Source organism: Haemorhous mexicanus, chromosome 4, assembly GCF_027477595.1.
Source record: "Haemorhous mexicanus isolate bHaeMex1 chromosome 4, bHaeMex1.pri, whole genome shotgun sequence".
NCBI lineage: Eukaryota > Metazoa > Chordata > Aves > Passeriformes > Fringillidae > Haemorhous > Haemorhous mexicanus.
Window position 1 is genome coordinate 51,337,915 of NC_082344.1, and position 15,754 is coordinate 51,353,668.

Below are 15,754 nucleotides of genomic sequence, written 5' to 3' on the forward strand. Positions count from 1 at the left end.
TCCATTCTACCAGTAGCTGAGAGTAATCTCTTCTTATAAACTCACAACTCCTCAGAAACACAATGGGTTTAAGCTGCTGTAAGAGAGATTCACATTAGATACTGATGGGGCAAATAAAAGCCGTGGTGCTGAAGGCTGGATAGTCTGGGCAGGCAGCAGCGATCTCCCGGGAAAGGTCAGGTGAGCATCTCTGTGGCAGTGTGAGCTGCAGCTGCTGACTTTGCTTTGGGGTGGCACAGGCTCCTTGCCTTGCTTACCTGGCTGCCTGGTACCTTGTGCCCTTTAATGTGCCCTTTAATGCCCTTTATCCTCCGTGGTGACACCTGCTGCTACCAATAAAACCTCTCTGGGGCGTCTCTCTGGGGCGTAACTGCGGCTGGAGCTGCTGGCAGCGCCTTCGGGATCGCAGGCATCTGCCCAAGCTGGAGACATCAGGTGCGGCTCACAGCCCAGAAATGAAGTCTGTGTTCTGAACTGCTTGCAAATTTTATTAAGCAGGCAGCATCTTGCATCCTGCCTGCCAGAGAACGAGCCTCGGACAGAGCTGTTTCAGATTGGATAGTCAGCAGAAGGAATAAAAAGCGGTCAGCCCCTTCTTTCAGGGTGAAAGAATTAAAGAAAGACAAAAGATTGGAATAAGCCTACACAAAAGGGCCACCATAAGAGCTTCTTTCCTCTGCTCAGTCCATTATAAGAAAGCAAAATATTAGCTATTAGATATTATTAAATGAATTTTAGGATATTAAAATATATAATTTACTGAAATAATATAAATAAACATATAACATTTATTTCATACACACTGTTTAAAGGATATAATTTCTAAAGAAAATATTTGAAACATATAGTTTACCCATATGTACATGGGCAATCTAAATGCTGAGGAAGTTTCAGTAGGAGATTGTTGCTGCTGAAATCAAATCTGACTGGAACCAAAGGAGTGGCTGTCCACAGACATCTGTAAGGTGTCAGTGCTCAGTGTTTCCACCCAGCTGTGAGTGGTACCTTGCAGTAACCCCAAGCCCACAAGGGAAAGTCCACCCAAACAAACTCAGCCCAAACCCCTCCAGGCAAGGGAGCCCTGTGCAGGATAGACGCGGGGGATGGGCAGGAGATGTCAGAATCACCACTTCCCATGGAAATACAGAAACTCATCCTTGCAAAACAACTTGCTTCAAGCTAACACCAAGAAATCTATACAAATCCAGGTCCCAAATACAAGGTAGTAATGCAAAGCCAGCTAGTGAAGGGACCTTCCCTGTCCCCAGAGAGTTTATTATCAAGTGCAAAGATACAGGGTTGTTACATTATAATGGTTATGTGCAGAGGGAGGAGTTATACATGGGAGTGATTAATTTGCATAAGATCATGCTGGAAATAGTGGCAAAGCTGCACACTGGCAACAAGGGCACTAAGCTCCAATAGGTACCATACTCCTGAGGAGGCAGCATGGACAGTGTGATCCCTTAGGACAAAACAATTCTGTTTCTCTACCATTGCCAAACATCTACAGAATCAATTTTCACTTGTCGCTTCTTGAAGTGTTTGAGTGGTATTGCTGGGACCCTCCTTAGGACCTGCCATAAGCAGTGAGCAATCACCTCCAGTCTCTACAGACACATGAATCCTGCTCCCAGAGAGACTCTACAGGGAGGATGATTGCTGGGTTCCTCCAGCAAGCAGCAATTCATAGTAAGTGCTTCTTTAAACCCTTTGATTCAGTAGCAAAGGAAAGGTGTCCAAGCATATTTTCCTTTCAAGTGGAGAGGCTGTCTCACAGCTCATGGCTACTGCCTGTCCCTGCAGCATGCTGGCACTCACCATTAGCATCCCAGGCCTTTTGACATTCAAGACATTTTTGGCAGTGATCTTAGCCTTCATTAGATAATGAAAGATATTATCTGAGAACTCAGAAGGAGATTTTAGAAAAACCTTGAGTAACCAAAAATTTAATTTTGAGGGATAACAAAAAGTAAGAGCCATTGGCCAACCAGCACAGGAAGCACCAATACATGAGTGCAAATTTCACTGTTGCTTGTGCAAAAAGGCATGTCACAGCTGAGCTCTTCCCAGGAGATTTCTTGGATCACATGCCCAAATCTGGAAGCCCTGAGAAGCCAAGCTCTGCAGAAAAGGAGACTGACCCATGCTCCCTGTTGCAGAGTAGTAACAGCATCAGTTTGCAATCACTGCTGTTGCCCAAAGCAGAACCAGTCCTGGTGCAACTCAGACTCCCAACCCCTTCAGGGATTTCACAGCCATGCTGGTGGGAATTGGTGGCTCAGCACTGCTCTTGGGTTGCTCAGAGGGGCTGCTCTGGGGGTTGGCTCTACTTGAGTGCTGTGCTAACTGCCACAGCAAGAAGAGGAGGGGGGTGTATGTCTTGTCTAATTTGTGCAATCTCTGAGTACCTCAATACAAGCCTTTGTGCATTCCACAGTCTTGAGATATTGCTGTGTCACCACACATTTAGCTGGAAAAACCCAAACCAGTAGGAAAATATTTCTGAAATCTTAAACAATTTAAGGAGGTTTAAGTCCATGTGACACTGAGCAAAAAGTCTAATGGAGGTGTTTCAGACTCCTCAAGAGGTGTTTTTTATGGCCTGCTGTGTGTGGCTTCATCCTCCCTCTGACTAGGGCTTTCCTGGCATAAATGCAGCTGTTAATTACATTCAGGACCTTGTGGACAATTCAGTGAAAGCTCAGGACAATGTGTTGAATTGAAGCTGAACTAGACCAAACTTAGGATGAAAAAGCACAGTGAAGGCAAGATCACCCTCTAGTGTCTGAAGAGTCCTGGGTAGGAAGCAGAGAGCAAAAAGAAAACCCTGCAATATTTAATAGAGTAATAATAGACAAAAAATACAGGAAAATAGAAGGGCTAAAAAGAGTGCATAAAGGGGTTATAAATGTAACCTACCAGTGGTAGGTTACATTTCAAATTTTGAAAGAAGGTTTCTGGTATGCAGCTTTCAATTACTTGTTTGTGTAATTAAATGTTATTTAATTATCTTGATAATGAGAAGGATGCAGAAAGTGAGAGCACACAGATAGAATCTACTAATGAAAACAGCTGAGAGACTTCAGTGTGGAGGGCAGTACAGAGAAATGGCCTGGGCAAGGAGCAGGGGAGATGGGCTGAGTCAAGGCCCTGAACAGGGTACAGGTTGGAGCTCCTTAACAAGAAACACCTATTTTTGTACTTCAGTTCTGCCATTGAGGCACTTGGGTCAGGGAAAGTAGTCTTACACTGATGTTGTACCTTTGTGAAGGTGGGGAGATTGGGTACAAAATCAGTAGAGCTTACTACACTGTAGCAAGTCTTGAGAAGTAAAATGTGAAGTGGCTTTGTAAATTGTGGGTACACAGTTTGAGGTAATTGGGAGTGGGGCTGTGGCTGAGCCTCATCCCCAGTGGGTACAGCTGTGAAAAGCAGGTGGGCAGCATTGACAGCAATGAGCCATGGAGTGCTGAGGTTACTGACCAACCACCAAAGGGAACAGAGGGCACACAGGTGCAATTCATCAGCATGAGGGGTATAAAAGGTTGGGCTGAAGAACAAGAAGGACAGCTGCTTGTTGCCTTTTGAAGAGACATGATGTAACTTTGTATGGGTAGACCTTGAAGCCTTTTGCTGTGGTTTGGTGTTGCTGTGTTTGAGTTAAAGCCTTCTGACATTGTATGATGTACTCTGTGTATTGTGGCCATCTCAAGTGTGACATGTGCTGTGGCATCTGCTGCGACAGTAAATGGAATGTTCCATTTCTTCCACTGACAGTGGACTACTGGGCAGGAGAGCTGGCACTGGTGGCTGGATGCAGGGACCTGCAGAGAATTGTATTTCAGTCCCCTGGGCAAATTTTGGGGATAAATTGTAAAGGTGAGAAGTCCACCACATATCAAATCCCTTTGTTTTGCTCTGGTAAAGGTAGCCTGAATTTGCCAGATGTTATCAGAGCCTTGTGTTACAAAAAGCTGCTTTATTGCTGAGGAAGGCTGAGCTGGGCTTTACCAGACCCATGATTTTAAGCAAGTCCCCTTAATATTTCTCCAGTATGTTTGTGTATGTGGGCTCCACCATTCATGCTGAGCCTGTGTGAATGGCAGCATCAAGAGTTACTAAATCTTTGTTGATGTTCTTTTAAAGGGAAAATAAAAATCCCTTGACTCTGACATTTACAATAGGTATTATCTGCTCTCTGACATTTGAGCTCATAAACTGAGGTCAACCAAATTTCTGTTCTTAAAATTTCCTGCTGTATCAGACCAGATATGAACTGACTGGCCGTCCCTTCCTCTAAAGAGCAGCCACCTACCCCTCGCTCCCAGCACGTGAGTCAGGAAGCCTGGGAGTCATTTCAGTGATGATGGACTGAGCCTCAAGAAAATAAACAAGCATCCTCGGGAGTGTATGGCAGAGCAGGGAACTAGCTGAGGGTCTTCTATAGCCCACTCTTGCACCACTACGAATTATTTATTTGAGCCCACAGGCATTCGGGAGGTCTGTGTGCACTGACTCAGCAGCGCTGGTCCGGCAGTAGCCATGCCGGGTGTTATCAGTGGCTGCTGTGGCAGTGCAGCCGCACCCTCGGGGGAGTTTGGGCCGTGACCCTGCTGCAGGTTCTGCGTGTGCAGGCAGGGGCGTCGCGTGGCTCCGAGCTGCCGGTTCTGCTACCAAGGCTGGCCCCGCATGGAGGGGGATGCTCCGGGCTGCTTTCCTAAGGCTGGGTGGTGCTTTCCTGTGACGGTGGTGATAGCACATGGCTGTCTCTGACACGTAGGCATGGTTTTAAAGGGATGAGAATCAGGACGAGGTTTTCATGACTCCTTTGAAGACAGGTCACTTGAAGCGGCATTATCAGTGGTTTTCTGTGTCTGCATTAGCCTGGTGGGGAACAGATGAACAGAAACATTACAAGCTTGCCCTGGGCTCAGTAGTTGGGTGAATAAATGTAGGGGTAAATGGATCACTGTGGAGCTCAGAAATACAAGTCTAAGACAGGAGCTGAGGCAGAGCATGGAAAGGAGAGGGTTTGCCTGATCTCCCTCTCTTTTCTTTTTCTTTGAGAGGGGACTCAAAATGGTAGCAAGAGCTTCAATGAAGTTTTTATTTTAAAGGAGGAGAGTGTCAAAGATAAAATTATGGTGGCACAATAGTCTGTCCTGCTGCTCATCATTAAGACAAACAGCTTTGAACAAGAACACTTACTCTGCCTTTAATTTGGCTTGTATTGGGTTCAGTAAGCCAGCAGCATATTTGGCCTTACCCTCTGCTCTGAAAAGGAACCAAACTCACTGTAACCTAGAGCTTGGTCCAGCATTACTTTCTCCTGGCAGCATTTTGGCACTCATGTGCAGCACAGAGACCAGCAGCAGCTGTAAAATGTGCACAGCAGTGTTAACCCTGCTGAATGAAATGCAGGTAAGGATCAGTGGGATAACTAAGCTTTGTAATGGGTTGTGCAGTTTCTTTTGCTGGTATTGTCTAAAGGGAAACAGCTTAGGAAGAGCATTGTAAGAGAAATGAAGGAGACTGCTGGGGGTTACAGTGCAGTGATGCTGGTGTTAGAGCAGCCTCCCCGTCCAACCCTGCAGCTGATGTGTCAGTGCCCAAGGCAGGTGCCTGGGAAGAGCAGGAGACTGGGGAAAGGCCAGCATGCAGGCCCCTACCCTGACCACTCTTCCACCACCAACCCATCACACCCCAGCTATTTCGTGATCATATTTGTGGCTTTAAGCAGCCAAGGCCACACAGAGTCCCAGGTCAAGTCACTGATGACCTACTCCCACATTTAATGAACATCTTCTTCTCTTGGGCAGGGCAGAAGTGGGGAACAATGAGGAACAGAAGTGTCTTTATTCACCTTCCTGTTACTATGTAGAGAGTTTCCATGAAAAAGTCCTATCCTTGCTACTGGAAGAGAGTGGAGGTAGCTGGTATGAGGCTTCCAGAGATCATGTACTGGGTGGGGGGCCAGTAGTTTGTCTGACATTAGTCCAAGCTGTTTGCATTAGTGAGGTTTTTAATCAGCCTGTCATAGCAGGGCTGTGAAAGGTTGCGATTTTCCAAGTCCCAAGAAAATCATGGCAAAGAGAATAGAAAATAATATATAGTCTGTATTCTGTGCATCGTGCATGATAACCAGCAGCTGAGTGGCATTGGGAACCACAAAATACCTTCTCAGTAAGGCAGATCCTACTCACCCCACCAGGTGTATTGTCTTGAGTACCCATACTGTAGTGCTAATGGAAGCAAGCTTTCAGGGATAATTTAAAAACAGCAAGGAGGGGGAGAACATGCTGGGGAAGAAGGCATCACATGCCACTATTGTTTGTTGCCACAAACTTTACTGTTGTTAGTTATTAAAACTATTATTTACTGTATTTACTGTTTAAGTTATTAAAGCTATTTTCAAAAGAAAATGGATTTATGTTATTTTTGTTGCTTTCAGGGCAATGAAGCTGGTGAAGAGTCTGGAGCACAAGTTCAAGTTGTTGTGTTCTAGTTTTAGCACAAGGAGCAGCTGAGGGAGCTAAGGTGTTTAGCCTGGAGAAAAGGAGGCTCAGGAGAGACTTCATCCCTGTCTACAACTGCCTGAGAGGAGGTTGTAGTCAGGTGGGGGTTGGCCTCTTCTCTCAGTCAGTCAGTGACAAGAGGACATGGCCCCACGCTGCGCCAGGGGAGGCTGCATTTGGACATAGAATTTTCTGCACAGTAAAGGGTGATTAGAAATTGGAATGCACTGCCTCAGGAGGTGATGAAGTCACCATCCCTGCAAGTATTGAAGGAAAGACTGGACATGGCACTTGGCTGGTTGGATTTGATGATTTCAGAGGGAGGGCTTTTCCAACCATGTGATTCTCTGCTTATGCTGCTGAGATTACAATACAAGTATCTTCTTTTGTTTAGTCTGATGAAAGAGACAGTATACTTTTGTCCCCTGAGAGTGCCACACTGCATAGAGATCTCAGGCACTCCAGTTTTCAAATCTAGTATTTTTTTTTAATTCAGTTTGTAACAGGTGGATGATGCACCAAGTTAAAAAATGACTTCGCTGGTAAGAAGTAATTTTTGCTACCTATTCCTTTAAATCCTTTAAATAAATGCTGAAGAGTTACAAATCAGCTTAATCACTACAGCTGCATTTTGTGTCCTTCTAAGTGCTTAATGTGGTCCCAACAGAATTTATCATTTAGTGCTAAGAGGACAATGACACACAGGACAATTCTGAGTGGTCTCATAGCTGAAAACAGTTGTAAAAAATTTTGTGGAGAGTGAGCCAGGTGGAATATGCTCCTTTAACTCAGAGCCAAAAGAATCTTCGTCACTGGGCAGTTGTGTGTAAAACACGACCGAGAGCAGCCGAATGCCAGCCTCACCTTCCCGAAGTGTACAGTGAGTACAGACAGGCTGCCTGTAGGTGTCACACTCGGACTGCACAGCAGCATAAATGCAAGTCAGGAGCAGGTGGGCCTTCTGGTTTGTTTCTTAACTGAAAGTAATCTCACATGTTGCCTGTTTTAGTTAAAAAATAAACATTAAATTTAAAGTTTGTTCTGTTTCAATCAAAAGAGGGAGAACTGCAGACAATACTGCTGACATGGTCATGTCCCATACCTGTTTTAATGCAAATACTTCTGAGAAATAAAAAAAGTAAGTTTTAAATTATTGAATTGTGCACTCTGCAGCCATCTCAAGACCAGCAGCATAAGTATTTTCAGCCTTCTGCCTCCTTATATGTTCATAACTTTTTTTTCCCTTCACCACCACAGTCGGGCTGCCAGAGGGGAACACACATGAAATGCAAAAGGACCCAAAGGAGCTGTCACACCTTCTCTCAGAATGAGAACTGAGAAAAATACTACTTCTAATCCTGAGTCTTGCAGTATGGTGGTGATACTAATTATAAACAACAGCTTAATATAGAAGAGTTTGTTACAGAAACCTACTAAAAGAGAAGGGCAAAAGGCTATTAATTACCAGATTTTGACACTGCTCCACTTTCCTGAAGGATCGGGGCAAATGGTACTTGACTGCAGACAAAAAAGTGACAATACCTTTTAGAAGCAGCAGGTCTGAAGCCAGTTCTCCATAAATATGTCAGTTAACTAGGGGGAAACATTTTAACCTACTGGCTTAATTACAAAATAAGGGACTAAGCTGAAATAAATTAGTTAGAAGTTTTACAGCTTAAATTCTCTTAAATTTAATATTAAGTGGCTACCAAATAGAATTAAACCTGTCCTTATTAATACCAAGACAAAGATGGCATTCACATTACTATTGAATCCATTGCTTTATAGCAAAATGCAGATTACAGAAAAATACCAAGTTCAAAACTAACTTCTTGCTTGTATGTGAGCCAAAGATGGAGGCACTCATGTAGAAGGTAGATAAAACATGTACTTAACAGTTCCAAGAGGGCTTAGTAGGTAAACTTTTTGCATTGGTCAATTTTCTGCTAAATGCCAGAATTTTCAAAATTAAAATTTTGTTCCATGTGGTAGCCTGAAGTCCTGGAAAATGGAAAGGCAGGCTTGTATACTTCAAACTGCCCAAACAAATCACTCTGGATGAAAATTTAGAATACAGTTTTTCATGTAAGTCAGAACTATGCAGGGTCCTTCTGGAACAGAGGCACAAGTCCACCTCTGTCTGTCAATGAAATCACAGATTTTTTCCAAATATAGTGTTGTACTCAGTTCATGAATTACAGTAGGCAGAAGCCAATACTGGTAACCTCTAAAAAAGAGAATACAGTTCCTGAAAAACAACCCAAACAACCAGACAAAACAACAACAACAACAAAAAAAAACCAAAACCCATAAAATATCCTCTAAATTTCTAAAAGCTTTTAAAAACACTTTGTTGTAAAAATAATGATCCAGGAAGTATTTTGTGGTAAGAATATTTTATATTTTTTTTTACACTTTTAACACTTACAAAAACATTCAAACACAAAAAAAAAATTAAATAACTTTGGGAGCAGAATAAATCCTTCTGCCTACACACATACATCAATTCCAAGCTGTTGGCACAAAAAGTAATCCACATTCATAAAACCCTTACTACAATATCAAACATAAGTTAAGTAAATCATAGGCACTATTTTATCAAATCCATATTTCCACAATTCTGCAGTAAATCTCTAAACACAGAGCCCCATGATTTCCTGATATCAATGAACTGGTAATGCACAAAGGCTTTCTAGCAAACAGACAGTCTGTCCTCTCAGGAAGTCATTTGCTGTATTTTGGGGAGAATAGCAGAGAAAAAAAATCCCTATAAAACTCAAGCTGAATTTACCCAAGCAATGAATTACTTAACTTAAGGAAACGTACACAAGTTTGATGCAGCCATGGTAAAACCCCCAATATTGTCACCTAAACTGACTTTCAAGATTTGTAAGTCAAGTGAAGTTTGATCAAATCCATCAATTTAAATTCCCCTTTCTTCAGTGAAGATTGCAGCACTGATGTGTACAATGCTGAAATACTAAAATTCAGGCTTTACTGAGAATATGCACATTTGATCTAGTCCTGTTTTCTGCTGAACAGTGCTGTGAGATACATCCATTCCCTGTACCTGCAGGTGACTCAAGGCTACATTAGTGGTAAGTACTGCTCTGTACTGGTGAAAGGTGGTTTCTGCTGCAATCTGACAATTACAGTATATTTGACACCCTGACTTTGAAGTCTTAGATCTTGGTCTGGTGTGTGAAGTCACCCATCAACCCAGAGCTTGCTTGAGTAGTTTAAGTTGCAAGTTAGTCTCCACTCCTTCCTATTTGGTTTCTTCCAAGTCAAGTAGTATTGAATGGCTTTTCATCCAGGAGTATGTTTATGTTGGCCTAAAATTCAAGTGCTGGAATTTCAGGATTAGTTATCCTCTTAGTGGTGGGAACAAAATACACCAGCAGTCCCAAACTCGGGTTGAAGGCTACCTACCGTCCAATCTGACTTGTAGTGTTTGTCAATCATTGCACACAGGATATACCATTCACATTCTCTTACTTCATCAACTGTACATCCAAAATATTGAAAAACCTTCAAACAAAATCCCTTCCACTTAACTAGTCCCACTCAATACAACTTTAGGTACAGATTTTTGCATGATGTCTTCCAAAACAGAAAACAATGGTTCAATGCTAAATATATCGGTTGTTCTGAGCAAAATGTATTAGAGTAAGTCAGAGCCACCAGAGGAGTTTAATAGCTTGTAAACAGACATAGCAGGTTTCATACTCTGTTACCAGTAATGTAAGATACACATATGTAAGGCAAAGTACATATTTAAACACACTTACATGGGCAATATCTTCTGTAAAAATATTTACAATTTAAAATAAACCAATTTAAGAAATGGATGAAAGTAAAAAAATAGGATACAGAAAACTCCCTCATACCATGGAACATCACCTAAATGAATATCATTTGGCATCAAGAGTCAACTAATTTCCTTAAAATTTGTATGTTACAAGTGCATAGTTGTGTTTCCTTCTCAACTATCAGCATTTACAGTTGCTGCAGGCTGCATGTATAGTGGTATGTATTAAGAGTAAATCAAAATTATCACTTGCTCTTTCTTTTGCAAGGAAACCTGCTATAAAATTTTATTTCCCCAAATAGCAAGCCATGTGTTAAAAATGTGGCTACAATAATGAAGGCCATCTTTCCTGAGCCAGGAATTTAAAGTTAGAAAGATTGTACAACTGATACTAAGCCCTTTTGGCAATCAAACATAAGAGTAGGTAAAGCCAATAAATCAACATAGGAAAGATGTAATCTATACTATTGCATTGTGTGTGTCTGCTACATTCAAACCTTTTAATGCAACAGAAGTCATGGCTACGACTCCCTGTTCTGCCCAGTCCTTCAGAGTAACTGCTGACTCTTCCTGCAGTACTGAAGGACGGATCCAGTCCCAGCTGGGATCTGATACAATTGTTAAAAGCAACATTTCCCTAGCACCGTAGCAGTCTGCAATCAGAACATGAGCTCTGATTCCTGTAGCCTTGTTTCAATAGTACATATTCACCAATCTTTCTGCTGAGTTAAAGCAGGCTGAAAATGAAATTTTGGATAATGTATGTTGATAGTTATCCTTGCTGTTTTTCAAGATGGGCATTTCTTTGGCATTCATTCATTTTTGCCCCAACATTAGCCACTCTCATAAATGCTCATATTGATAACATTTTTAGCAAGCAATAAAAAAGCCCCCAGAACTGATAGCAATTTAATGTAGAAGTGATTGTATGACCACCAAACATCTGATGTTAGATGTCATTAAAGTGCTGCTTTATAATAATCTCTGCCAGTTTGTGCTAATTAGAGACAGAGAGGTTTGGAATTTTTACAAATTCCAAGAGTCACATCTGAACAGTTTGTTTAATCAAGCTGTCTTTTCGCCTGGTGAGGAAGTATCCATGAGCACTGGAACTCTGCATTAAGCTGTGCAGATCAGTAGCAGCCATCTTTCCAACTCTCATCTTTCACGTTGCCGTATGTCTTGGGAGCGGGTAATGATCTAAAATGAAATGAGATATTTTTCAGTTTCACATATAACTGTTCAAGTCTCTATCTGCAATACATAAGAATTTAAACATTTAAATAACTGAAAAATACACTTCCTTCATTTCCTTCTCTGCAATACAGTTTACTTAAGACAAACCCTAGAGTATTTCCAGTTTCAGGTTTCATGTGTTGTATCTTGGCAACTATCACACCAGGAAAAAGGCTAAATAAATAAATAGACAGAAAACTTATTGCTATTATACTCTGTGAAAATGCAAACCTAATCTGCTTCCACCTAAAATGGGCCATTTTTCAGTGATGTATATAAACAGGCAAATCCTTGTTTAGAATATTGCATTTTGCTTACATCAAAATCTCACATTCATAGCAACTTGATTATTGCACTGTGTACAGAGTCTGCATTATAGAACCATGGAATTGTTTAGGCTGGAAATGACCTGTAAGATCATCAAGTCCAAGCATTAACTCAGCACTGCCAAGACCACCACAAGACCATGTCTCAAAATGCCACATCTACACATCTTTTAGATATCTCCAGTGGATGATGACTCCACCACTTCCCTGGCCAGCCTGTTCCAATGTTTGACAACCCTTTCGCTGAAGAGATCTCCCCTGATACCCAGTCTAAACCTCCTCTGGTGCAAGCTGGGTCTACTTCCCTTTGCCCTATACATGCAAACTTAAAAAAAAATATTTTTATAAAGTCAGTTTTAATAAAGTTTAGTAAGTGAAACACTTTTCTATAAGACAAGCTGTGATTTGGACAACACTTCACTACTATTAGCAAACTCCTGGCAAAACAACTGATTTTTATTACAGAGTTCTGTACTGCTGACCAGTGCAGGCTTTAACCACAAAAGTCAGTGCTGTGACAGTCGCTTGTCATTCCCCTGCCTAGTGCTCACTGCAGAGAAGAACTTTTCCACACTGTGCTATTTACCACCATTTTATCTTTTTTACAGTACTACAGACTGTTTTTCCCTTCTGTTTAAGGAGATTCTTAATATTTCTCATGAATGACTGCTTCCTTATGTCAGCTTCTACTTAAGACCTTCAGTGAAAACTGACATTTACAGTTAATACTCAGTCTCTCTTGCAGTAGTTTTCGAAAAGACACATCAAGCAACTTCTATAGTTGGGTGCTAGCACAGTTATGCTTAAGCTAAAAATTCTGTTTCATCCTGTGGGTTAACTGCAGTGATTTTTACATTAAGTTTAGCAAATGTTATAGATGTCTTGGTGCATCTTCTTTCTGGGAGTTTCCAGCTGCCCAAGGAGAGAAACTACTGTCACCACAATGCTGTTGCATGAGTTATGGAGGCAAGCAGTTCTGACTTCAGAATGTGTCACTCACACAAGTGAATTTTCTCTTGCCAGCTATATTTTGGTAACTTTTTACCACATGCAGACAAATTCTTGCTGCTTTCCCAGACTAAGATTTTATTTACTTAGTTCAGTATCTTCCATTACTGATTTCACTTTCACTCGTTTACCTTCACTCTCATTAAAGAACCTTTATCTCTCAGTTTGGATTCAAAACTGTTTCGGAAATACTTCACATGGAGGTCTCCATTTCTGTTCTGAAAACCTTAAGATCAAAATCACAATTGCAAGAAGAAGCAGCACAAATACACAGTGATCAAAATTAATTTTGAAAACTTCAGCCTAAGACTGCCTGTCATAGACTCACCTGCGAACAGGCTGTGCAAGTTTGCTACGAGGCACTGGGATGCCACCTGTGGAAGGGGCACTGGGTCTGGGCAAACCACTCCTCATCCCTGCTGGTCTGGTAAGAGTAGTACTGTTAATACTGCTGGCAGGGCTCGGCAAGCCTGAGCTCTGGGCTGCAAGAGGCCCTGGTGAAGAACTACTGTGCGTCAGCTGAGCGGCTTCTGGAGAGGCACCCGAGCCCGGCCCGTGGGTACTGAACGCTTTCACTGGCTGCCGGAGAGCCAAGGGAGACGGTGCCGCAGGCGAGCGGAATTTACTTGAAGAAGGTACTGGAAAATACAGAAGTTACTTTCAGCTTGTGTTACAGTATTACTGAAATTAAGAACTGGAAATTACTTCATGTGATTGTACAAACAATATGGAATGTATAATGGAATACAGCCAATCAAGCAGCAATGAGAAACAGGAATTCAGATGTCCTCTTTGTCATGTGTTTTTGATATCATAACTCTAATGCCTCCTTGCTGACTACAAATATTTATCTGGATTTGTAAGTAATCCTAATCAGGCTATAACTGTTGTATCAGTTAAGTCAAAAGATATAGAGAAGAAGGCTTAAGAAGAAATTTAACTGCTTCAGAAACATGTGAACTTAATGCCCATCTGTGAAAGAACATGTTGAAGATTACAGTATTCTAGTGTGACACAGGCTTTAAACAGATTCAAAGTCTATATTAGACTTCAATGATGAAATTTTGAGTGCAGAGCATCTTGGTGTTTCTTTTATGCTGTTCTTTTTATCCACTGAGTTAGAATTCATCTAAGGATATAGTTACGTCCCATATTTTCTGGCAGATGGGGAAAAAAAAAAAGATGGGGTTAGATGTCCTGATTTCAGCTGGGATGGAGTTAATTTTCTTCCTAGTAACTGGTATAACGCTGTAGTTAGATTAAGGATGACATCAGCCAAGCCCTAACACCAAAGAGGTCAAGGTGCTGCTATGAAACTTAAACCAGACAACTCTTAACAATTTATAGCCTTCCTCTTCTTACAAACATTACCTAAATTATCAGTGTAACTAATACCTGTTTTCTAGTACTTTGTACCTGAGTTAGTATGCAAGGTTTTGTTATCAAGTCCTTTCTGGATTAGGTTAGTAAGACAGAAATATTCAACAGTCCTTTGATAATGCCAAACCTTAAGCATAATTCTTCACAAGTATGAGGAATATTTACAAATTATGCATAACTTATCACTGAACAGAATACTTAAATTAACCCATAATCTTAGTAATGGAATGAAATTTCACCAGCTTTTTAAAGTGATTAGGGTGCGTCAGTAAGAGTCAACACAGGATGATCAAATCAATCACGAAACAAAAACATGTTTACATTTAGTAAATCTGCATTAACTATACTTTCCTCTACTAAATAAATGTTTTATACTGAGACCAAAGTTGCATTGTTTTTGACAGATGTTGTGCATAAAGAAGCTGGTCCTTAATACAGCTTTTATTATAATTTTGAAGGTAGATCCAGTAAGAACACAAGGAGTGAGAAAGGAGACAGGTAAGCAGGAACATAGCATCCTAAATGGGTTACAGAGGAACTGGTAATTTTGAGATTGCATTCTGAAGCTGTTTCGTATAGGGGATGTCTAGGAAGATTAATATGTCCTTCATTACAGATGTGAATTGGATTTGATTCTTTTCTGGATTACCCAAGGGGGCCTTTCCCCTGACAGCAATATCAAACACAGCATGAAGCCGCTCATGGGAAAAGCTGACAAGAAAAGGTGACAGAGAGGTCAAAAACACATGACAGTTGCTAAGTGGCAGGGAGATTAAGTAAAAAACCTTAAAATAAAAACTGGCGTCAAGCCAGAGTATGGATTAAAGAAAGCATTACCAACAGAATGACTGGACAAGAAAGAGCATCCAAGTGCTCCTAGGACTAAGATACATCATATATAAGTTTTTAAAATGTGACCTCGCCTGTTAACATCGATGCAATCAAATCTGCAGAATTTCCAAGTGACTCTACAGTGTAAATACTGGGAGCTTTTATCACTGAACTCCTCATTACAACGCTTGGAACACAAACACAGCACCATGTTAGCAGCTACCAACAGAGCAATGCCAGTGTATAAAAACTGAATACAGCTTTGAGCCTCTTACAGGCACAACAGGGAAAAGGTTTTTAGGTACAGAATATAAGCAACAAAAAGTTGCAACAGAAGTAAGCTTCTAGCATTCCCAGCAGAAGTAAAAGATCCAGTAAATTAGTCTTCTCCATCCTCTTTAACCTTCTGCTGGCCATATTTTACCATGCTGCAAACTTGAGCTGTCAGTTCATAAAACATTTCCTGTCAGCACAGCATTGCAGACATTGCTGAGAGCTATATTCATTCTTGTGCATAAAGGAATGAATTGTCTTCCAGAGCAGCCCACATGATGCAGTCTGGCAAACTGCCCAATAGTTCTGTTCTACAGATAAAGAATTTGGTCTCAGAGCAGTTTTGGATGTTCATTATAGTCAGTTTGGTC

General features: G+C 41.3%; 1 protein-coding gene and 1 long non-coding RNA gene across 5 annotated transcripts in view; one reads left to right on the forward strand and one right to left on the reverse strand.

The window, feature by feature from the left end:
- LOC132326536 (uncharacterized) overlaps nt 1–15,754 on the forward strand; it is a 36,476-nt gene that overhangs the window by 10,700 nt on the left and 10,022 nt on the right. The window lies entirely within an intron of this gene.
- The window catches only part of SLAIN2 (SLAIN motif family member 2), a 34,480-nt gene continuing 27,623 nt past the window's right edge, over nt 8,898–15,754 (reverse strand). For 2 of the 3 annotated variants that reach the window (XM_059844871.1, XM_059844870.1), the window contains 2 exons: nt 13,228–13,537; nt 8,898–11,529 (listed from right to left, as the gene is read on the reverse strand). In XM_059844871.1, coding sequence (XP_059700854.1) covers nt 11,463–11,529; nt 13,228–13,537 — 377 coding nt within the window. In that variant the 3' untranslated portion in view covers nt 8,898–11,462. Of the gene's footprint in view, nt 11,530–13,227; nt 13,538–15,754 lie in introns of those variants that run through there. The other variant, XM_059844872.1, reaches the window with a different exon arrangement.